At 44.5% G+C, this 22,520-nt stretch overlaps 1 protein-coding gene and 2 pseudogenes across 9 annotated transcripts in view; 2 read left to right on the top strand and 1 right to left on the bottom strand.

Annotated features, from left to right (window-relative positions):
- Positions 1 to 347: 347 nt before the first annotated feature.
- On the top strand, positions 348 to 4,989 carry LOC105493172 (myosin regulatory light chain 12B pseudogene; annotated as a pseudogene).
- A 2,647-nt stretch (positions 4,990 to 7,636) lies between these two features.
- The window catches only part of LOC105491574 (StAR related lipid transfer domain containing 9), a 155,966-nt gene continuing 141,082 nt past the window's right edge, over positions 7,637 to 22,520 (top strand). For all 9 annotated transcript variants that reach the window (XR_011606126.1, XM_071067015.1, XM_011758108.3 and 6 more), the window contains exons 1-3: positions 7,637 to 7,734; positions 15,366 to 15,435; positions 17,858 to 17,974. Coding sequence is in view for 8 of the 9 variants with exons in the window: in XM_071067015.1 (XP_070923116.1) it covers positions 7,688 to 7,734; positions 15,366 to 15,435; positions 17,858 to 17,974 (234 nt within the window). In the remaining variant the exon portion in view is untranslated. The remainder of the gene's footprint in view (positions 7,735 to 15,365; positions 15,436 to 17,857; positions 17,975 to 22,520) is intronic.
- On the bottom strand, positions 12,949 to 13,467 carry LOC105491565 (eukaryotic translation initiation factor 4E-binding protein 2 pseudogene; annotated as a pseudogene).

The following is a 22,520-nucleotide window of genomic DNA, read 5'->3' as shown; positions in this document are numbered from 1 at the left end:
TGCACCCAGATCGTGCCACCACACTCCAGCCTGGGCAACAGAGCAAGACTCTGTCTTCGAAAAAAAAAGGTGTTTCTGAATTAGAAGAGTCTTCTTGAATCTGAAAATGTCTATGGTGATTATTCCTATGGGAATGTCACTAAGTATGCAGAAAAGAGTAACATAGCCAGCCTGACTTATCCTTTGAAAGGCCTGATGATAAGGTTCGTCCTTGGCTGTTGCATCTGGGAACTTAGATATCAGGTGTCTTGGTCTGTTCTGCTGTCATAACAGAATTACACAAACTATTTTATAACGAATAGAAGTTTATTTGGTTGATGGGTGTGGAGGCTAGGCAGTCCAAGAACATGGCGCCAGCATCTAGCGAGGGTCTTGCCATGGCAGAAGGCGTCACGTGGCAAGTGAGCATGAGAAAGATATATAGGTCTAAACTTAGCCTTTTATCATGAGCGCACTCCCGAGATAGCAGCACTAATTCACTAATGAGAGCAAAGCCTTCCTTACCTAATCACTTGTTAAAGGTCTCATAACACTTTTACAATGTCAATTAAATTTCCAACACTTGAACTTGGGGGACATATTTAAACCTTAACAGGAGGGCTCCACTCACTGAAAAGAGTGGTTCATGGTAACTAACCTGTTTGTACAATGTGGTGTGTGCTGAACACCTGCTTTCTTCCTGGGAGTCTAGAATTTTGGTACATGGTAGGTAGAAGGTACCTACGTGACCAGCCCCCAGTAAAAACCCTGGGCACTGTATCTCTAACAAGCTTCCCTGGTAAACAACATTTCTCACATGTTGTCACAATTCAGTTGCTGGTGGAATGAAACAACACATATGTGTGACTCCACTGTTAGGGGACTCTGGGAACTTATACCTGGTTTCCCCAAGACTTTGCCTCTGTACCTCTTCTCTTTGCTGTTTTGCTTCATATGCTTTTGCTGTAATAAATCATACCTGTGTGATGATATGCTGAGTCTTGTGAATTCTAGCACATCATGGAACCTGGAGGTAGTCTTGGAGACCCTGGCACACAAAGCAGTTCCTGAGTGTTCACTGGCAGCTGTAGAAAGAGGCAAAGAAGAAACAGCAAAGAAAAGGGCACATTGTGGTACAACTTTGGAGGTTTACCTTGCAAAATGCTCAGATATTTTACCTATCTGAGGTTATTGTGCATATAATAGAGAGTGATATACTAACAACTGCCTCAGGATATACTCTTTTTAAACAGTATTGTAACTACCCTTGGCTTATTTTACTTTTAGACTTGGGGTTCTGTTTTGCAATAAGACATGTACATCAGTTTTGTTTTTTGTTTTTTCTTTTCGAAGACAGGATCTCACTCTGTCACCCAGGTTGCTGAGAGTGCTGAGAGTGTGGTATGGCCTGATCTTGGCTCACTGCAGCCTTGACCTTTCAGGCTCAAGTGATCCTCCCACCTCAGCCTCCCAAGTAGTTGGGACTATAGGCACGTGCCACCATGCCTGGCTAATTTTTGTATTTTCTGTAGAGACGGGGTTTTGCCATGTTGTCGAGGCTGGTCTCGAACTACTGGGTTCAAACGATCCTCCCACCTCAGCCTCCCAAAGTGCTGGGAGTACAGGTGTTAGCCACCGTGCCTGGCCTCATTGCACTCCTTAACACAAGAAGACTTCAACAATGATGAGTAAAATAGTTGTTTATAAGGAAGCAGGATCATTACCAAAATAAATCCGGCTAAAACAACAGGAATCGTGTTTTAAAGCCTACTTCGCTAATTTTTACTAGTAGGATAGGAGTGGTAATATCTCGAACATTACATTGGCATAGCCTTTAGTTGTATTTCATCAAAAATCTCTTCATACCCCACGTTGGTTTCAAAACATACTATGCTTTTTCTTGATGTTATTTCCTATATTCATTTTTGTGTGTCTGTGTATGTCACAAATACTGATATGCCTCGTTGTTTATTTTTGTTTTATGCCTTTTTCAAAATATAAAAATAAACCTGTAATTTCTAACTAAAAATTTTGTAGTCCTAGTCTGAATTTAAAGTGATAGAAAGGACTGATGTACTCTTTAGCTTATACAGTATAGGCATACAGGCTATCAGAATCAAAAGAGCTGGAGGTAAGTTAAGCCTGAGGTCTACTTTAAAGGGAAAAGCTAATTTAATACTCTTCCAGAGTCAATCAGTGCTGATTAATTTTTCTTTAATTATTCAACTTTTAGATGTGTGGATACTAAAAACAAAAAATCAGCTCTGCATGCCTTTTTTTTTTTTTTTGAGATTGTCTTGCTCTCACCCAGGCCGGAGTACAGTGGCACAATCACAGCTCACTGCACTCTCAACCTCCTGGGCTCAATGGATCCTCCCACCTCAGCCTCCCAAGTAGCTAGGACTACAACTGCGCCCCACCACACCCAGCTAATTTTTAAATTTTTTTGTAGAGATGAGGTCTTGTCGTGTTGCCCAGGCTGGTCTTGAACTCCTGGGTTCAAGCAATCTTGGCCTCCCAAAGTGCTGGGATTACAGGTGTGAGCCCCTTGCACCTAGCCTGAATGTCTGTGTTTTCTACTTACACTAGAAGAGGTGTGTGATATTTGCAAATTTATTACCAGCATAGTAGTGATACCAGTTTGTGAAGACCATTCTGGAATAATTGAGATGCTGCCTGGTTTTCCTAGCATTTTTCTTATTTTCTTTCTTTCTCTATGTGACCCTACCAGTCTGACCCCTGATTTATCCCCTGATTTATCCCTGATTTATCCTAAGTGAAGTCAGGAACATAGTCTGAGGATTTCTTGATATGCAAAATCTATAACAGAGTTGAGATTTTAATAAGACTGTAATTAGTGTATTGTGGGATTTCTTCACATATCTATAAAACACATGAATTTACATAAAAGGTTTATCCCACAATTTGGGGAATCCACTAATTGAGTTTACTGAAAAATTATGCATTAGACCCTTGAACAACATAAGTTTGAAGTGCACAGGTATATGCAATTTTTTATTTTATTTATTTTTTTTGAGATAAGACTCTCATTGTCACCAGGCTAGAGTGCAGTGGTGTGATCTCAGCTCACTGCAACCTCTGCCTCCTGGGTTCAAGCAATTCTCCTGCCTCAGCCTCCCGAGTAGCTGGGATTATAGGTGCACACCATCATATCTGGCTAATTTTTGTATTTTTAGTAGAGACAGGATTTCACCATATTGGCCAGGATGATCTCGATCTCTTGACCTCGTGCTCCATGCACCTCGGCCTCCCAAAGTGCTGGGGTTACAGGAGTGAGCCACTGTGTAGGGCCACAATTTTTTTTCAATAAATATATTGGAAATTTGTTTGGAGCTTTGTGACAACTTGAAAAATTCACAGGCCAGGCATAGTGGCTCATGCCTGTAATCCCAGCACTTTGGGAGGCCAAGGCGGGCGGGTAATCACCCTAGGTTGGGAGTTCGAGACCAGCCTGACCAACATGGAGAAACCCCGTCTCTAGGAAAATTACAAAATTAGCCAGGAATGGTGGCACATGCCTGTAATCCCAGCTACTTGGGAGGCTGAGGCAGGAGAATTGCTCGAACCCAGGAGGTGGAGGTTGCAATGAGCTGAGGTGGTGCCATTGCACTCCAGCCTGGGCAACAAGATCAAAACTCTGTCTCAAAAACAAAAACAAAAAAGTTCATAGATGAACTGTATGGCCTACAGATATCTTGAATGCAAAAGATATATGTAGATACTGGTCTATCGTTTACTACTCTAAAATACACAAATCTATTAAAAGTTAAATTTTATGAAAACATAGACTGTACATGTAAGCAAATTTAAAATGCAGTATTAAATTATAACTCCATAGCTGCCACTGTCTGGCCACAGCCCCGTGCTCTTCGCCGTCGCTCACCATCTTGCACAGAGTGGCCCCGGTTCTGGGGTTTGGTGCCAGAATTAAACAACCATCATGTCGAGCAAAAAGGCATACCAAGACCACCAAGAAGCGCCCTCAGTGCGCGACATCCAGTGTGTTTACCGTGTTTGACCAGTCACAGATTCAGGAGTTCAAAGAGGCCTTCACAACTGATCAGAACAGAGATGGTTTCATCAACAAGGAAGATTTGCATGATATGTTAGATTACTTCTCTAGGGAAGAATCCCACTGATGCATACCTTGATGCCATGATGAATGAGGCACCAGGGCCCATTAATTTCACCATGTTCCTCACCATGTTTGGTGAGAAGTTAAATGGCACAGATCCTGAAGATGTCATCAGAAATGCTTTTGCTTGCTTTGATGAAGAACAGGCACCATTCAGGAAGATTACCTGAGAGAGCTGCTGATAACCATGGGGTATCAGTTTACAGATGAGGAGGTGGATGAGCTGTACAGAGAAGCACCTAATGACAAAAAGGGGAATTTCAATTACATTGAGTTCATAAGCATCCTTGCTTGTGAAGAAACATGGAGTAAAAGACAAAGATGACCGAAAAGAACTTTAGCTAAAACCTTCCAATTACATTGTCTTACTCTGTTTTATTTCTCACACACTTCCCCCACCTTCATAGAACCTGTTGCATGCAACTTAGTTTCACACCTTTGCCTCTTTTTTTTTTTTTTAATGTATTTATTCCAGACCTTTCTGCCACTTAGCACCTGTATAATCAGACTGGAAATGGGGATGAGGGCATAAATTGTATTGAAAAAGAGATCGCCAATAAAAATGGCCCCCCCAAAACATAACTCTATAAACTAGTACGTAGTGTACTACTGCAATTTTGTAACTGCCTCCTGTTTTAGTGAGTCAAGTGTTGCCAGTATCTGCTTAAAACTCTGTGATGCTAATCATCAGAGCAGTTCCTCTCTTCAGTAAACTGTGTATTACAATAAAACGTGATCTCTTGAGGTTCTTGAGTGTTTTCACCATATTCAGTGCAATACCATAAGCCTTGAATAACATCAGGGGACCAGTACAAAGTGCCACTAGTGATGCTGGAAGTGCTCTCAAGAAGCAGAGAAAAGTCATGACATTACAAGAAAAAGGTGAATTGCTTGTTATGTACTATAGATCTGCAGCTGTGGTTGCCTACCATTTCAAGATAAATGAATCCATTGTAAGGCCCATTGTAAAATTTTAAAAAATTGTGCAACCATGACCACAGCTACACCAGCAGGCACAAAAACCTTGCGCTTTTTGTGAAATACCTTTTTTATAGTTTATTTTTATTTTTAAATTTTTGTAGAGATGAGGTCTCACGATTTTGCCTAGGCTGGTCTCAAACTACTAGGCTCAAGCAATACTCCTACCTTGGCCACTCAAAGTGCTGGGATTACAGGCGTGAGCCACCATGCCTGGCCCTGAAATAGCTTTTTATCTCATATTGAAAATGCAGCTTTTGGCCAGGTGCAGTGACTCACACCTGTAATCCCAGCATTTTGGGAGTGGGCAGATCACCTGAGGTCAGGAGTTTGAGACCAGCCTGGCCAATATGGTGAAACCCTGTCTCTACTGAAAATACAAAAATTAGCCGGGCGTGGTGGTGCACACCTGTAATCCCAGCTACTCGGGAGACTGAGGCAGAAGAATCGCTTGAACCCAGGAGGCAGAGGTTGCAGTGAGCTGAGATCATGCCACTGCACCCCAGCCTGGGCGACAGAGCAAGACTCTGTCTCAAAAAAACAAAACAACAACAACAAAAAAAACAAAATGCAGCTTTTATGCGGGTACAGGATTGCTGTAAGAAAAACATACCTGGCTAGTGCGGTGGCTCACATCTGTAATCCCAACACTTTGGGAGGCAGAGGTGGTCGGATTGCCTTAAGTCAGGAGATCAAGACCAGTCTGGCCAACATGGCGAAACCTCGTCTCTAATAAAAATACAAAAAATTAGCCAGGCGTTGTGGCACACGCCTGTAATCCCAACTACTCAGGAGGCTGAGGCAGGGGATTGATTGAAGCAGGGAGTTGAAGCTTTCAGTGAGCTGAGATCGCACCACTGCACTCCAGCCTGGGCGACAGAGTGAGACTCCATCTCAAAAAAAAGAAAAAGAAGAAAACATACCTATATATTCTAATACGATTTGAGAACAAGCAAAGTCATTATATGACAACTTGAAGCAAAAGGAAGGTGAAGCATCTAAAGCTAAACGATTTTATGCCAGTAAAGGACGGTTTGATAAATTTGGAAAGGTTTGGTTTACAATATGTCAATATAACAGAAGAAGCAGCTTCTGCTGACCAAGAGGGAGCAAATGAGTTCCTAGACACCATTAAGGAAATGATCGAGAAGAAAGGGTATCTGCCTGAACAGGTTTTTGGTGCATATGCAAGTGCCCTATTCTGGAAAAACAAATGCCACAAAGGACATTTATCAGTAAGGAAGAGAAGCAAGCACCTGGATTTAAGTCAGGAAGGGATAGGCTAATATTTTGTGCAGTTGGGTTTATGATCAGCACTGCCCTCATCTATGCAGCTGCTAACCCTCAAGCCTTGAAGGGAAAACATAAACACCAGTCACCTGTCTTTCGGTTGTACAAGAAGACCTGGACAATAATCCTTTTTCTGGATTGGTTCCCTCTCTGCTTTGTCCCTGATGTCAGGAAGTACCTTGCCAGTAAGAGACTGCCTTCTGTTATTTTATTTTTTTTAGACGGGGTTTCACTGTCGCCCAGGCTGAAGTTCAGTGGCCTGATCTGGGCTCACTGCAGCCTCCACCTCCCGGGTTGAAGTGATTCTCCTGCCTCAGCCTCCCGAGTAGCTGGAATTACAGGCGCTCGACAACACGCCCGGCTAATTTCTGTATTTTCAGTAGAAACGGGGTTTCACCAGGTTGGTCAGGCTGATCTCGAACTCCTGACCTCAGGTGATCTGGCCTCAGCCTCCCAAAGTGCTGGGATTACAGGTGTGAGCCACCGCACCCAGCCTGCCTCGAAAATTTAACCACAGAATTGACAGTTCAAGCGAACGCAGAAAATATAAGTATTTAGCAAATTACTTTACAAACTTTCAGAACAAAACTTAATTGATTTACTTGACTTTACATAGCACGGACACCGAGTCAAAGAACAAAAACTATTTCAGGGTAAGCGGAGCCGGGAACAACAGACTTGGCACTGCGTCCTCGCGGCCCACTCGGCTCAGGATTGGCTGAAGCTGGGCCGGCACTGATGGGGCCGGCACTGATGGGCCCGGCGCGGCACGCGCAAGGGTGGGGGCGTCCCAGGAGGCCGTGGGTCGTAGCGAGGCGAGGCGAGCCCGGGCGTCCTCCCACCCACCGACTAGCCAAGGCGAGGCCGGCACCACGCGGCTCTGGATGCAGCGCGTGCTTGGGCGGGGGCGACCCGGGAGGCTTCGGGTGGAGCGAGGCGGAGCGAGCGCTGGCATCCTCCCGCCCACCAGGCTAAGGAATGACCGAGTCTCGGAAGGAACCTGCCTGCTCCGGCTGCTGCGCGTGCTTGGGCGGGGGCGCGTCGGGAGACTTTAGGGAGGATTGAGGGGAGGCGGGGCCGGGAGTTCTCCCGCCCACCGGGCTCAGGATTGGCCGAAGCTAGGCAGGCACCGCCCCGCTCGGGCGGCAGCTCCCGTCCGCGCGGGGGCGTCCCCAGAGGCGCGTGGGGCGGGCGGGGCTGGGTTGGGGCTGGGGCTGGGCTTAGGGCGGGGGCCTGGGATGCTGCCGCGGAGCTGACTTGCTGGACTTGGTTTGTGGCAGACGGATGGCGAACGTGCGGGTCGCCGTGCGGGTCCGGCCGCTCAGCAAGAGGTGAGTTTGGGCGGGAGGGGGCGCCTGAGGCTTCGCAGGAGCTGAGAAGAGCTGGAGGTCAGCGTCTCCCGCTCCAGAGATTCTGGCGCGCAGAAACCGGTGACAAAGTGACCCGGGGGGTTGGGGTCCGGAACCCACGGAGGCCTGTTGGGACGGGACCTCAGTCGAGCTTTCGCGTTGTGTCCTGGGGATAGCGGTTCTCGGACGGCCGCGGGAGGGCTGCCCTGGGTGAGCGTCGCTGGCGTCCTGCCAGCAGGAGTTTCGAGGGACGGCGGCTCGAGGCTCGCGGCATCGGGTTGGGCCTTTGAGAAAGGCTGGGAGAGGGATGAGCATTCTCCTCTCTCTTTTGGGGGGCTTGGGTGTACCCATGAGGACTGAGGCTGAATGTTGTGTATTCCTGGGTGTGCATGGGTTTCTCTGCGAAGATGTGGAGAAAGCAGAATGTGAAGGCGTGAGGGGGAAATTGAGGCCCACACAGGTCACGGTTTCTTTCTGTGCTCGACAGCTGACTTAATCCAGGACGGAACTGTTAAGTAGGGGAAGTTGTTCCAACCCCTTCCTTCTGTGAGAGTCCTCAGTGCCCGTTTCCTCGTGGCTTATTTTGATCGCGCACCTCTCATCTCAGCCCTTGAGACATCCAGTGTACAGCCACGAACTTTTTTCTCTTTGTCACCAGATAAAGTGTTTTTTAAAGATCAAGTAGAGTTTGTTGACAGGTGGAGAGAGTGTAAAGAGCCATCTATGTAGTAAGACCGCCAAGAGCAAAGGACTTAGACTGTGAGGGACTAACTAGAGGTTAAGTTTTGATGGGGAAGGGGTGGTTGGTGTGGAGAGCAGTGAGTGGTGGGAGGTAAATCTGGCAGAGTGTCCTTTGGGGGACCAGAAGGCACATGTTGGAATTATTTGGCAAGTTTAAAAATCTCTACGACGTAAGATAGTTTGATAATTGGGCAGAAGGATTAAGATAGGCATTGTCTCCCATAATACAATTTGGTACTAGTGAGGATTGTGTTCGTACTCATATGGAAATGATTGTCTTTGAAAAGTCTTGTAATTGACAGACTAACGAGAAGAGCAATGAAATGGAAAGAAAGAAAAAGAGAATAGGAAGAGGGCAAAAGAGGTACACTGAAGAAAGAGGGAAAGCCTGAACTGCTGCGTTTTGATTGGTAAATGGCGTGGGACACCTGGCTTCTTCATAACTGGATGTGGTAGCTCAGGGCTGGGGGATTTTTCATATGTGCAGATGCTACTCTGGAGGTAGCCTCTGGTATATTCTGTATTTGTAAAACTGTTCTTTTAGGGTTTTCAAGATAACAATATTGACCACTCCTAACAGTAACTTCTCAGTTCCTTGGACACTAGTAATTTATTTTTTAATTTTTATTTATTTTATTTTATTTTATTTTTTGAGACAGAGTCTGGCTCTGTTGCCCAGGCTAGAGTACAGTGGACGATCTCAACTCACTGCAAGCTCCGCCTCCCGTATTCATGCCATTCTCCTGCCTCAGCCTCCTGAATAGCGGGGACTATAGGCGCCTGCCACCATGCCCTGCTAATTTTTTGTATTTTTAGTGGAGATGGGGTTTCACCATGTTAGGCAGGATGGTCTCAATCTCCTGACCTCGTGATCCACCCACCTGAGGCCTCCCAAAGTGCTGAGATTACAGGTGTGAGCCACCGCGCCCAGCTGAACACTAGGAATTTATAATAGCATGAATTAGATTAAGAAAATGATGCTGAAATTGGTTTACTTGCAGCCGCAGTAGAGAATAACATATCAAACAAAACTGAAGTGAAAAAGAAAAGCACAGTTTATTTACTTTAGCTCAAGTTAAGAGCCTTGAGCAGCAAGTGGTAGGATGTCAAGACTGTAGATACCCAGGTGTGAACAGATTGTAGCAGGCTGAAGATTCAGGAGCAGATACAGATAAACCCAGTGTGGCCCTAGCCAAGAGGTCCAGATCACTTCCCTCTTCTCACAGAATCCTGCAGAGATGGCAGCTATTCTTCAGAGTGTGTTATACGGTCTTCATTGAGGCTTATCTGAATGTGGGGAATCTGGTGATTATATGGTTTGTTCCAACCTTCAAATAAGTCATTGGCACACACTCAGTTGACAAAGTCATTGGATCTGATGTGCTTGGGAAGAAATCTTACAGACAATCTGGCCCAAGCTTCTATTTTTTATTTTTCCAGATGACAGAATGGTTTGGCTTAAGTTCTAAAAGTAGTTAGAGCCAAGATTTGATTCATTAGACCTACTGCTCTTTCTGAGATTACAGAAAAGTTGCACTTGTGTCTCAAGTGCGCATTTATTCAGTAGGACTAGAGTTGACCCTCAATTTTTTCTTTTCTTTCTTTCTTTTTTTTTTTTTTGGTGATGGAGTCTCACTCTGTCACCCAGGCTGGAGTGCAGTGGCACGATCTCAGCTCACTGGAACCTCCGCCTCCTGGGTTCAAGCGATTCTCCTGTCCCAGTCTCCTGAGTAACTGGGATTACAGGCGTCTGCCACCATGCCTAGCTAATTTTTGTATTTTTAGTAGAGAGAGGGTTTCACCATGTTGGCCAGGCTGGTCTCGAACTCCTGACCTCAGGTGATACGCCCACCATGGCCTCCCAAAGTGCTAAGATTACAGGCATGAGCCACCACACCCAGCCTGACCCTCAATAAAATGATACTGCTGTATAGGAAATGGTTTTGATGTCCTCCTCTCTACCTCACAGTTTCCCATAATCAGAAATTCCATACCTCATTATGAAATTGCTGCCCCTTGTCTACCCTCAATTAACCATTGTGAGAACATATCTGATCTGCCAATACTGTAGGCTCTAGAAGACTATTTGCCCTTCAAAACTTACTCTTAACCCACTGTATAGCTTTTTTTAAAAAAAGTTTTTGGAAGAATATGTAAAATGAGATTTGGAGTTTAATTAAAATCAGAACAGGGATACATTAAACAAAAGATACTTTTCTGATTATCAATTTTTGAGACTCAAAGCATCCCCAAAACATTGGCAATCCAGCTTGTTCCTGAGAGACAGCCATCACAAAAGGTTTTCACTCTGAACTATTCACATTTTTGTAGCAGAAAACAGAACAAAGTTCTGCAGACATCCTCTCTTCTTTCTAAAATGTGTTCACAAACAGGGTCTTTTCATAGTTCAAAAGGAAAACAAACAGGTTTCTTTTGTGGCCAAACGGCCTGTGACTCTCACCCTGGGATCTGATTTCTAAGAAAGTTCAGGACACCAAATCCAACCAGAAATTCCCAGGACACTAGTGGCTACTTAACTATGAGGGGATGGATGCTTTAGTCTTTCTATGAGGGGAGTCATTCTCCTGGGATTGTTGTGCCTGTCAATAGTCCCAGGAGAGGTAGGTGGGAATGCAAAAGCTAAAGGGTCAGAGAAAAGAATGAGTCTTTCACGAACAACCCATAACAAGGCAGAATGGTCCAGTTTTACAAACCACCCACTATGAACTCCAAACATGCACACCCAAAACTGGAGGGGAAAGGAAAGAGCTTCTGAGGGATGAGGAGAGACAAAAGATGGTGACATAGAACAGCAGACTTGCCTATGAACATTTCTCACCTTCCTAACACTGGAAGATGTTTAATTAGAAAGTTGCTGTTCAAAATGGTACTGAAAACATATTTAAAAATAGGTCTGTAGTCATCTTAAAAATAAAAGGTCACTTCTCAGATAAGAGGAGTGACAGATATTCTCAGATGCTAACACTTGAGGTATCTTTGATGTAAATTTGAAAAATGGCCAGGTAGAGAAAAAGGAAGGAAAGGAAGGAGAGAGGGAGGTAGGGAGGGAAATTCAGAGTATGATAGGAAAGGCAAGAAAACTGGGAGGAACACATTTTTTAAGTCCATGCTTATCTATCTCAGCAGCCAAACAAAGCAGATCCACAAAGGGAAAAAAATGCAGTTATTTTCTAAGAACATTCTGAAAATCGACTTCAAACTCAAAACATAAGGAACTGCAATCTGAGAACAGCTATCACAATGCTAACTGGACTTAAAAATGACTACTGAGACTGGGTACTCAAATGGGTCAATGCTCTTCAGAGGTCATTCTTAGGCATTATCTGACACGATACTATGATCAGGCCTTACCCACCAAGTGGAGGCCAAAGTGCCTCTATTACTTGCTATGGACCTGCTCTAGGAGCCGACAAAATCACTTGGCTTTCTTGAAGTACAAGAGGACTCTGCCAGCAACAAGATGCAGGCAGGGAGGAATGGCAGAAGAAGAGCAAGACTGGTTACCAAGGGCTCTCTTCTGATGTACGGAGTTAAAAATGACTGCACAAATGTGCTAAGTAAAAGAATGGGAAGATGAACTGTAATACCAAAGACAGAAGACATTCCTCCCAGAGGAAAGAAGGGAAGTGGACCTCAAAACAGTGTCCCAGGGTAATGCTACCAGAGTTGTACGAACTGTGCTCTGTCCCAAGGGACAAATACCTGAAGGTAAAAAGGAAAAGCAGCTCTCTTCTTATCATTTCCCCCTGCTGGTTTTAAAGACCCAAGTCCAGAATCTTGCAGCACTGAACCATAGGTGGGATACAGGGAGGAGAGGCAGAGGGTAAGGAACATGAATGGTGTTAGGCCCACCAAGCCTCTGTATCCTTTCCCCAGACTTCCCCATTTCTTCCCAAGCACAACAACAACACGCCAGGCAGTTGTAGGTTGATATTGGGTTTGGGACAAAATTGCGGGGTATGAGGGTGACTCAATAAAGGAGAGCCTAGGAGGCCGGGCACGGTGGCTCACGCCTGTAATCCCAGCACTTTGGGAGGCCAAGGCAGGCAGATCACAAGGTCAGGAGTTCGAGACCAGCCTGGCCAATATGGTGAAACCCCGTCTCTACTAGAAATACAAAAAGTTAGCCCCGTGTGATGGCACACACCTGTAGTCCCAGCTACTCGGAAGGCTGAGGCAGGAGAATCGCTTGAACCTGGGGAGGCGGAGGTTGCAGTGAGCCGAGATCATGCCACTGCACTCCAGCCCGGGAGACAGGGCAAGACTTCGTCTAAAAAAAAAAAAAAAAAAAAAGAAAACTAGGAAAGCCAGAGTTTAACTGTTTTCCTCTAAGGGATGCTTAGCTCTACAGAAAATACACCAAGGGCCTTCAATCTAACTTGTTTAACTGGGAAGGGGAACAGGAGACAGGGAGAAGAAATGGTCAGATGAAGCTTATCTTCCTATCATCATTTGGCACCCAGAGGAGGAGTGGGAGGTGGAGAATGTAATGGGGACTGCTGGTATTGCCTCTTCGGTCTTTTCACTGTTGATCCTATTGGCCAAATCAGGTGCATTCAGGTGTCCCTGTTGCTGCTTTTCTTCAATCCTTGCAGGAGAGTCAGATGTCCATCTCCAACTGGCACCACCCCCAACTGCATGTTTCTTGTCAGGGTTGTTAAAATTACTGACTTCTACTTTGGAGTCTTCACTTAAGGTGCCAGGGCTAGTGACTCCTGGGATATTGGGCAGATGGCAGGGTGGGGTCCTAGCCGTGGGAGAACTGCGAAGATCCAACAGAAACTTTCTATCATAAATGATTCGAGTTCCTCCTGGTGTGGTGGAGAAGAGCGTCCCCTCGGGCGTCGTGCATTGGTCATGAGGTAGCTGCGCGGCGTAGCTGATGACCACGGTGTGGGTGGGGAAGGCGCGGCTCTGGCTGGGCGGATGGCCGCTGCCGGCGGAGGAGGACATGGCTGTGGGCGCGGGCTCTGGGCTTTGTGTGGCGGGTAGGCGGCGGCGCCGGGCCGGTCTGCTCCGGCCCCTCGGGCGGGCGGAAAAGCGTGCTCTGCGCGCTCCTCGCTCGCTTCCTCTGGTTCCCTCGTCCCGCTACACCCCTGCCTCTCGATCTTCCAGCCTCAGCAGCGGCGGCGGCGACGATGACAGGAAGCCTATATAACTTTGTTTTTGTTTAAGTCTGTAAATAGGGATAACTACTTCAATGATTTTTATGAACATTTGATAAAACAATACAACAATTTTTATTGCTCAGACCCCTGTGCTTGGCTGTCTGGTTTTTAAAAGTTTTACAAGGGGTCAGGCACTGTTTCTTACGCCTGTAATCCCAGCACTTTGGGAGACTGAGGCAGGAGAATCGCCTGAACCCAGGAGTTCAATACCAATCTCTGTCAACAAAAAATAAAAAAATAAAAATTAGCTGGGCATGGTGGCATGTGCTTGTAATCCTGGCTACTTGGGAAGTTGAGGTGGAAGAAATGCTTACGCCCAGGAGATTGAGGCTGCAGTGAGCTATGATTGCACCACTGCACTCCAGCCTGGGCAACAGAGTGAGATCCTGTCTCTAAATAAATCAGTAAATAAAATTAAATCTAAAAACCCCTGTCTCACTGTGCTTCTCCTACCCCTAGTTCTCTAGGTCACAGCCTGGGAAGCCTGAGGAAGGATAAAAAATAAGACTGAAGGTATTGTCTCAACTTTCAGGTTCTAGGCTAGGAGTAATTTAATTGATAACTTTCATTATCAATTAAATATAATTGATATTGGATCAATTATATTTGGTAAGGAGGATTATATATAATATTATATATTAGTAAGGAGGATGTACTAATTAATTTAATTCTCATCTGTTAACATTTTGGTCATGAGTACTTTAGCTGTGACTTTTTATATTATGAAAAAAGATAGGCATCAGATGTGTGTGTGGGTCATCTGGATTAAGCCCATTAAAGTGAGTGTAGAGATTGTTTAGTTGTTAGCAGTATTACCAGATAACTGCAACATAGGAAGATTCTTGAGGATCTTGGCCCTCCTTCTAATTTAAGAAGATATAAGGAAAGAATTTGAGAAATATATTCTCAGGGTCTCAGCAGAGAGGATTCCAATAATTTTTTTTTTTTTTTTTTGGTCAATATCCATGCTCAAAATGCTACGGAAAATGAGAGATGATGCTGTGTTATATGCTGGGCCAAGGATGCTCTCTGGAGTTTCTTTTGAGAGATGAGATCTTGCTCTGTCACTCAGGCTGGGGTGCAGTATCATGATCATAGCTTGCTGCACCCTTGAACTCCTGGGCTCAAGCAATCCTCCTGCCTCTCAGTCTTGCAAGTAGTTGGGATTATATGTGCAAGCCACTGCTCCCTGCACTCTCTAGGGTTTCTAAGCCTGACTTTAAGGTATAATTCAGAGCCTAGGCTTCGTGGTCAGACAAATATGAGTTTAAATCCTAGCTCTGCCACTGATAGCTGTGTGACCTTGGACAAGTTACATAATTTCTCTCAGCTTTAGTCCTCTGCCTGTAAAAATGATATGTTAGCAAACTATGTCAGGAGGGTATGTAGGAGGATAGCATAAGATGAAGAACAATATGTAGTGCACCTAATACAGTGCCTCACACCTAAAGGTACTAAATGTGAATGTGAGCTGTTCCAGAGCCAAATTGTAAAGATCCAGGGAAGCCTGCCAGCTAGGGGATTGCTTGACGTGACACTTACAGCCATTTACGGAGACAGACACTTCTCTTAAGGGTACAGCAGTAGGGAAATATTTTGTCCCACTAGCACTGGTTTCAGCTTCTTTTTTCTTGATTTAAAAAGAAAAGCAACATTTCTTCTGAGTTTGGGTCTTGTTTCTAGGGAGACCAAAGAAGGGGGAAGAATTATTGTGGAAGTTGATGGCAAAGTGGCGAAAATCAGGAATTTAAAGGTAAGCCTGAAATTGTTTTTCATTTTCTTTCCACTGAGGAGCTAATATTGCTACAGGGGCTTCCAGGCTGAAGGTGTATATGTGAATGTGTTGAGAGTTGGGGAGGGAAGGGTATATAAGGGGAATAGTGGGAAGAGCTTGTGCCAATCATAAAGCAAATTAAGAAATCAAGAAGGTGGCCGGGCGCAGTGGCTCACGCCTGTAATCCCAGAACTTTGGGAGGCCGAGGCGGGCGGATCACGAGGTCAGGAGATCGAGACCATCCTGGCTAACATGGAGAAACCCCGTCTCTACTAAAAATACAAAAAATTAGCCAGGCGTGGTGGTGCACGCCTGTAGTCCCAGCTACTCGGGAGGCTGAGACAGGAGAATGGCATGAACCCGGGAGGCGGAGCTTGCAGTGAGCTGAGATCACGCCACTGAACTCCAGCCTGGGTGACAGAGCGAGACTGTGTCTCAAAATAAATTAAATAAATAAATAAAATCAAGACGGAAGTGCAGGGCATTTGGCTGCTGCAGCCTAAGTTTTATCAAATAGGGTGCAACTGTTTGGGAAATTAGTTGGTAGATGTTTTGAAAGTAAACTCGGGATGTTTTGGGGGCAATAGTTAAATCATGCTGTAGGCAATCCATATGCTATTTAACTCACCTGACCAGTTAAACTTTGTGCTAATCTTTTCAGTTGATACCACTTTATCTAGAGACATTATTAGGGATTTTAGTATGCACCTGGTAATGCAGGGTTTATTTTAGCTTTACTGAGATCCAAGCAACATCTTTCAGATCCCAGAAGGGAGTCAGTCACTAACCTGGGTTTTGTTACAAATTCTGTTTCACAGATCTCAGTGAACTTTGAGTCATGACTGGACAGACACTTGGAACTTCCTTCCATACCCCTCAGTCTCCCTTCGGCCTAATTTTCTCCACCCTGTTCCTCCATTTACTAGGCAAACAGAAGATGGAGAGGTTTCTTTCTTTCTGGGCCTTGAGGAGTGGAGAGAGACTGGGGAAGCTGACCATGTGACTATTGCTATAGTCAGCTTGCAGGTGGCACTCAGCATTCCTGAGAGCTGAGGAAACTGGCAAAAGTGAGAGTTATTTGGACCCCAGTCTTCACAGTCATGCCTGCTCTCTTGTTACTCCTGTGATGTGATCTGTTTCCTCTTGTCAGTAGTTCTCTGCTAAAAAACAATGGGGACCTACCAGACTTTCAACAGGGCTCCCCAGGGACAAAGGACCTTTTATTCTTTGCTGTCTCTTATTTATATCTCTGTTGCCTAATCACTTCAGCTGCTTTGTTCTAAGATCTCATGTTTTTGTTTCTAAGAATCAGTCAAACTTGAATCTGCCTTCTGCACACCTCCCTGGCTGCTTACTTCCCTGAGGTCAGTTATCCATGTAGAATCTCTTAATCATTCTGGCAGCCTCATTCTTCTGTCATTTGTGATGACTGGTGTCAGGGTTGTCTTTCCCCATCCAGAGTGTATAAAATAAGGCATTTTGGTGAAGAACGCCATTCTCTCCAGTACCTGGAGGTCAGTGCAAGGCCAAACTCTGGCTCTACTCTCATCTACCTTGAGCAGCTAGATTGCTTCTGGCTCTTCTGTCCAATGTGGTGTCTAATTGGAGGTTGAATATTCCAGGAATCTCAGTGAAAGCCCCAGGTTGATGGAGCCCGTCAGGCACCATGGCCACACTACTCACACACTCCAGGATCCTCTGCAGAAATACTTAGAAAAGAATATAGGTTGAGCATCTTAATTTGAAAATTTGAAATCTGAAATCCTTCAAAATCTGAAGCTTTTTGAATGCTGACATGACGCCACGAGTGGAAAGTTTCACAGCTGGTTTCATGTGATGGGTTGCAGCCAAAACTGTTTTATGCACAAAATTATTTTATGCACAAAACTGTTTTATGCACAAAAATGTATAAATTTATCTTCAAGCTATGTTTATAAAGTGTATATGAAACATAAAAGGATTTCATGTTTAGACTTGGATTCATCCCCCAGATATCTCATTATGTATATATAAATATTCAGAAATCCAAAAAACTCTGAAATCCAAAAAAATCCAAAACGCTTCTGGTCCCGAGCATTTCAAAGAAGGGACATTCAACCTGTAGTGATAAGAAGATGCCCAGAGCGGGAGAGGCTTTCTCTCCCAAGCTTTACCATGTCTCATATAGTTGGTTCTTATGTAGGCAGATATATGATAGGATGACAGACAAATTTAGTTCTCTGTGTTTTATTTGTATCTAATAAGATGGAGACAAAGTTTACCTTTTCTTTTTCAGGAAGATAATATAAACAGTCTCATGACCAGTCCAAGTCTCTCTAGCTATGGTAGAGGGTGATCAAGTGCCACTGGCCAAATTCTAATATTATGATAGAAAGACACTGGATCCTATGTTTGATTTTAGGTGGACAGTCGACCAGATGGCTTTGGGGACTCCCGGGAGAAGGTTATGGCGTTTGGCTTTGATTACTGCTACTGGTCAGTCAACCCAGAGGATCCCCAGTATGCATCTCAAGATGTGGTAATATCATTTATCATTTTTCTTTCACTCTCTTCAGTTCTTTTTTTGTGTGTAATGTTTAAGATGTTTATTATAAAGATACTTCTCAAGGTTATTATAGCACAATTGTACAGATTGGAAGTACTCTAATTGGTACTTTAAGAAAATGTCAAAATAACCAACAAATTTTCAAAAGGAAGAAACTTCAATACATCAAGAAACCAGTGGCCTTTTCAAGGAATCATTTTCATGGTAACATTAACAAAAGAAGCTTATTTCAAATGTAATCTTATTGTGTATTCCTCATTTCTACATAACTGGATATTCATTGGGAAATTTACATGAAATTTGAGTCCTGGCTATTTCTTATGATACTTTGGTCTGAAACTAATGATGTTTTGGTCTGAGAAATGGTAGTGAGAGTTATCACTTCCAGAAAGAACAAAGAAGGTGGGAAAAGACTGCTTGCCCAGGACATCTAAGTTGGTTAGTGTCCATTTAAGTTTGAGCCTCCTCATGATTCAGGGGGCTATAAGTTAGTTCAGGTAGTGTCCTGCTCCTATGATAGGTGAACGGCCGTGTATTATGTGCAGCACAAGGGAATTATAGAGGCTAGTATCTTCTTTGAACCTTAAGCTTGTACTTGTCCTCCTAGGCAGAGTGGGAAAGGGCTAGACAGCTAGTAAGCCAGCCTGCAAGGTAGGTAGGAGGCAGGTGAGTCTATCGATCTGCTGTTTGAGCAGCCAGAGCTTTGCCAGCTGAGCCTGTTGGTCACCTGTCATGTGTCCTGTGGTTCTGCTTAGCTCTCTTTCAAGTTTCCAGGGCAGCAGCAGGTCTGGCCAGTGGGTCTACAGGACCTCTCTGTTTCTCTGAAGCAGCAGTGTTATTTGGGTTTGAGCACTGTTAAAAGCCACGTACCCAGTCCACATCACGGCCAGTAAGCCTTGCCGCATTCGCTTCGGTGGCCACAGACGGTAGCCCTTGCCCCAGCAGCTATCAGGGTGCTTTGCAAAAGTCCAAACCTAAAATTGGGAAAGCCATTTACTTGGCCTTTCATGGTTCATTATCATCATATCACATATGAAAGAAAAGACTATGGGAATATATCCTTGGGAAATACTATTGGAAATATAAATATTTTGGGGGAACCTGGATTATCATTGCCTAGGATTCTATATAACTTTGAATAAAAAGCCAAAGTATGTTTTCTGACAAGTATTTCAGTCTCTTGTAAAACTTTTTTTTGGGGGCGGTGGGTGGGGGAGATGATCTTGCTCTGTTGCCCAGGCTGGAATGCAGCATAATCTCAGCTCACTTCAGCCTCTGCCCTCTGGGCTGAAAGAGATCTTCCCACCACAGCCTCCTCAGTAGCTGGGACTACAGGTGTGTGCCCCTATGCCCAGCTAATTTTTGTATTTTTTGTAGAGACAGGTTTTCATCATGTTGCCCAGGCTGGTCTTGAACTCCTTGGCTCAAGCAATTATCTCAGCCTCCCAAAGTGCTGGAATTATAGGCATGAGTCACTGCACCCAGCTATAAAGCTTTTAATAATTATGTCAAAGGAACAACATTATCAAGTCCGAGTGACTCAGAGGAGATAGGACTGATTTTTTGCTGTTGTAGACTTCTGAAGATGATTGAATATTTCTAAATCACTGATTTAGATATTTCTAAATTTAAGTATTTCTAAATTGCCCCATTCTTCCCTTCTGAAAGGAACACACAGAAATACGACCCTAGACCACTGTGGGATTTGCTGTCACAGTGGGCCTCTTCTGTTATATAAGCATCTCACCTTTGTAGTCCTAATGTGTTTGCTGTTAATGCTCAGTAGAAAAGGGCAGTGTGGACATTACCTGCCCTCCACTGAGTCTTCTCTGTCCTTTTGAATACGAGGACAGGGGCAGGTCTAGGCTTGTCTTGTGGCCCTTGATTTATTTATTTATTTTTATTTTTTAATTATTTTTTTAGGCGGGGGATGGAGTTTTGCTCTTGTTGCCCAGCCTGGGGTGCAATGGCACCATCTCAGCTCACTGCAACTTCTGCCTTCTGGGTTCAAGTGATTCTCCTGCCTCAGCCTCCCAAGTAGCTGGGATTACAGGCATGCGCCACCATGCCTGGCTAATTTTGTATTTTTAGTAGAGACGAGGTTTCTCCATGTTGGTCAGGCTGGTCTCGAACTCCTGACCTCAGGTGATCCACCCACCTCAGCTTCCCAAAGTGCTAGGATTACAGGCATGAGTCACCACGCCAGGCCAGCCGTTGATTTTATATCTCAGCACTCAAGTGTGTATGAGGCATCTGGTTACTAGTGTTTGTAACCATTCCCTTGAGCTCCTCCAAGAAGAACCAGCAAAGTAACTGACTTTCAGTAAGAAAGATGGGACTCCTATAACAGTCCACAGTTGTGGCTAGATTTGTGGCATAGACAGTGGCCTTTCCGTTAGCAGAGAGTATGAGCATTCTGATAGCTGTTTGAGACCTCCCTGGCCATGGCATATGTGTGGCTGTTCTGTATGTAAGAGTAATTAACTATTTTGTATAACATTTGATAAATCAGTCATCTTGGAAGGGGTGTGTGAATGTGTTAAAATTTTATATGTTTGTGTGTGTGTGTATGTGTGTATTAGTATCAATAAGCTTGAGTATCAGTTTGGTTGTGAGGCCCATATTTTACATTTACGTGCCTTAACTGTATAAAAATCTAGTGAAAGCCCAAAAGGCCATAGAGGAGGGAGATTCATAAATGTGATTTTTCTTTTGCCTGATTTGAAATTTAGTGGAAAGATCAAATGAGATCCAGACAGGAAGCCTGTGCAGAGAGATAAAACCAGTGTCTCCTGAGGTTTCTTTTGGCTTGTTTATTAATTGTCTGAGTCCCTCATCAGTCCTAAGAGGAGTTAGGATAGGAAAGAGAAGGAAGGGAACCTCTGTCACAAGCTGGAGTGGAGCCAGAGGTCCCGGAATGGTGGCAGGACTCATATCTATATGATACAATCAGAGGGGCTCTTTGCTTTAACACAGAAATTGGAGCCCAGATTTAACCCTAATCACTATGGCTCTGAGGCCACCATGGGTAGGAAAGGTAGAATCCATACAATCTTAGGACTTGGGGTGGGAAAGAATTTGGATATAATCCAGTTTATCCTCTCCACAGCATTTTTTTTGGGAGGGGTGTGGGGAATAGAGTCTTAGTCACCCAGGCTGGAGTGCAGTGGCACAATCTTGGCTCACTGCAACCTCTGCCTCCTGGGTTCAAGTGATTCTTGTGCCTCAGCCTCCTGAGTAGCTGGGACTACAAGCGTGCACCACCACGCCCAACTGATTTTTGTATTTTTAGTAGAGATGAGGTTTCACCATATTGGCCAGGCTGGTCTCGAACTCCTGACTTCAAGTGGTCCACCTCAGCCTCCCAAAGTGCTGGGATTACAGGTGTGAGCCACCACATCCAGCTCTCCACAGCATTAGTGATCAGATTTTGAGGGGAGGGGTCAGTCTGTTGAAGTATAATTTAGGTATAGTAAAACATTTACCTTTTTTTTAAACAATTATTTATTATTATTATTATTTTTAATAGAGATAGGGTCTTGCTATATTGTCCAGGCTGGTCTTGAACTCCTGGACTCAAGCAATCCTCCCGCCTTGGCCTCCTAAAATGTTGCGATTATAGGCATGAGCCACCACGCTTGGCCAAATTCACCTTTTTAGTGTACAGTAACACTTTCATGTGTGTAACTGACACTATAATCAATATACAAAATAGTCTATCATCCCAGAAATTGCTTCATGCTCTTTTATAGTCTATTTCCTCAGCCCCTGGCAATTACTGATCATTTTCTGTCCCTACAGTTTCATCAGTTCCAGAACGTCATATAAATGGAATCAAACAGTATGTAGTTGTTTGAATCTGGCTTCTTTCACTTTGCATGATGTATTTGAGATTCTTTTTTTTTTTTTTTTAAGATGGAGTTTCATTCTTGTTGCCTAGGCTAGAGTGCAGTGGTGTGATCACGGCTCACTGCAACCTCCGCCTTCTGGTTTCAAGCGAGTCTCCTGCCTCTGCCTCCTGAGTAGCTGGGATTACAGGCACCTGCCACCACGCCCAGCTAATTTTTGTATTTTTAGTGGAGACGGGGTTTTACCATGTTGGCCGGGCTGGTTTTGAACTCCTGACCTTGTGATCCACCTGCTTTGGCCTCCCAAAGTGCTGGGATTACAGGCATGAGCCATCGCACCTGGCCAAGATTCATCTTTACTTTGTGTGTGTCACATCTTCTAACCTTAATTCTTTTTTTTTTTTTTTTTTTTGGAGACTGGGTCTCACTCTGTCACTCAGGCTGGAGTAGGGTGGCACAGTCACAGCTCACTGCAGCCTCAACCTCCCGAACTTAAGTGATCCTCCCACCTCAGCCTCCTGAGTAGCTGGGAGTACAGATGTGTGCCACCATGCCGGCTAAGTTTTGTAGTTTTTGTAGAGATGTGGTCTCACTGTGTTGCTCAGGCTGGTCTCGAACTCCTGGGCTCAAGCAATCTGCCTGTGTTGGCCTCCCAAAGTACTGGGTATTAC

This window comes from Macaca nemestrina, chromosome 7 (genome assembly GCF_043159975.1).
Source record: "Macaca nemestrina isolate mMacNem1 chromosome 7, mMacNem.hap1, whole genome shotgun sequence".
NCBI classification, from domain to species: Eukaryota; Metazoa; Chordata; class Mammalia; order Primates; family Cercopithecidae; genus Macaca; species Macaca nemestrina.
The sequence above is the reverse complement of the archived record's forward strand: the minus strand, read 5'-3'. Positions and strand labels throughout refer to the sequence as shown.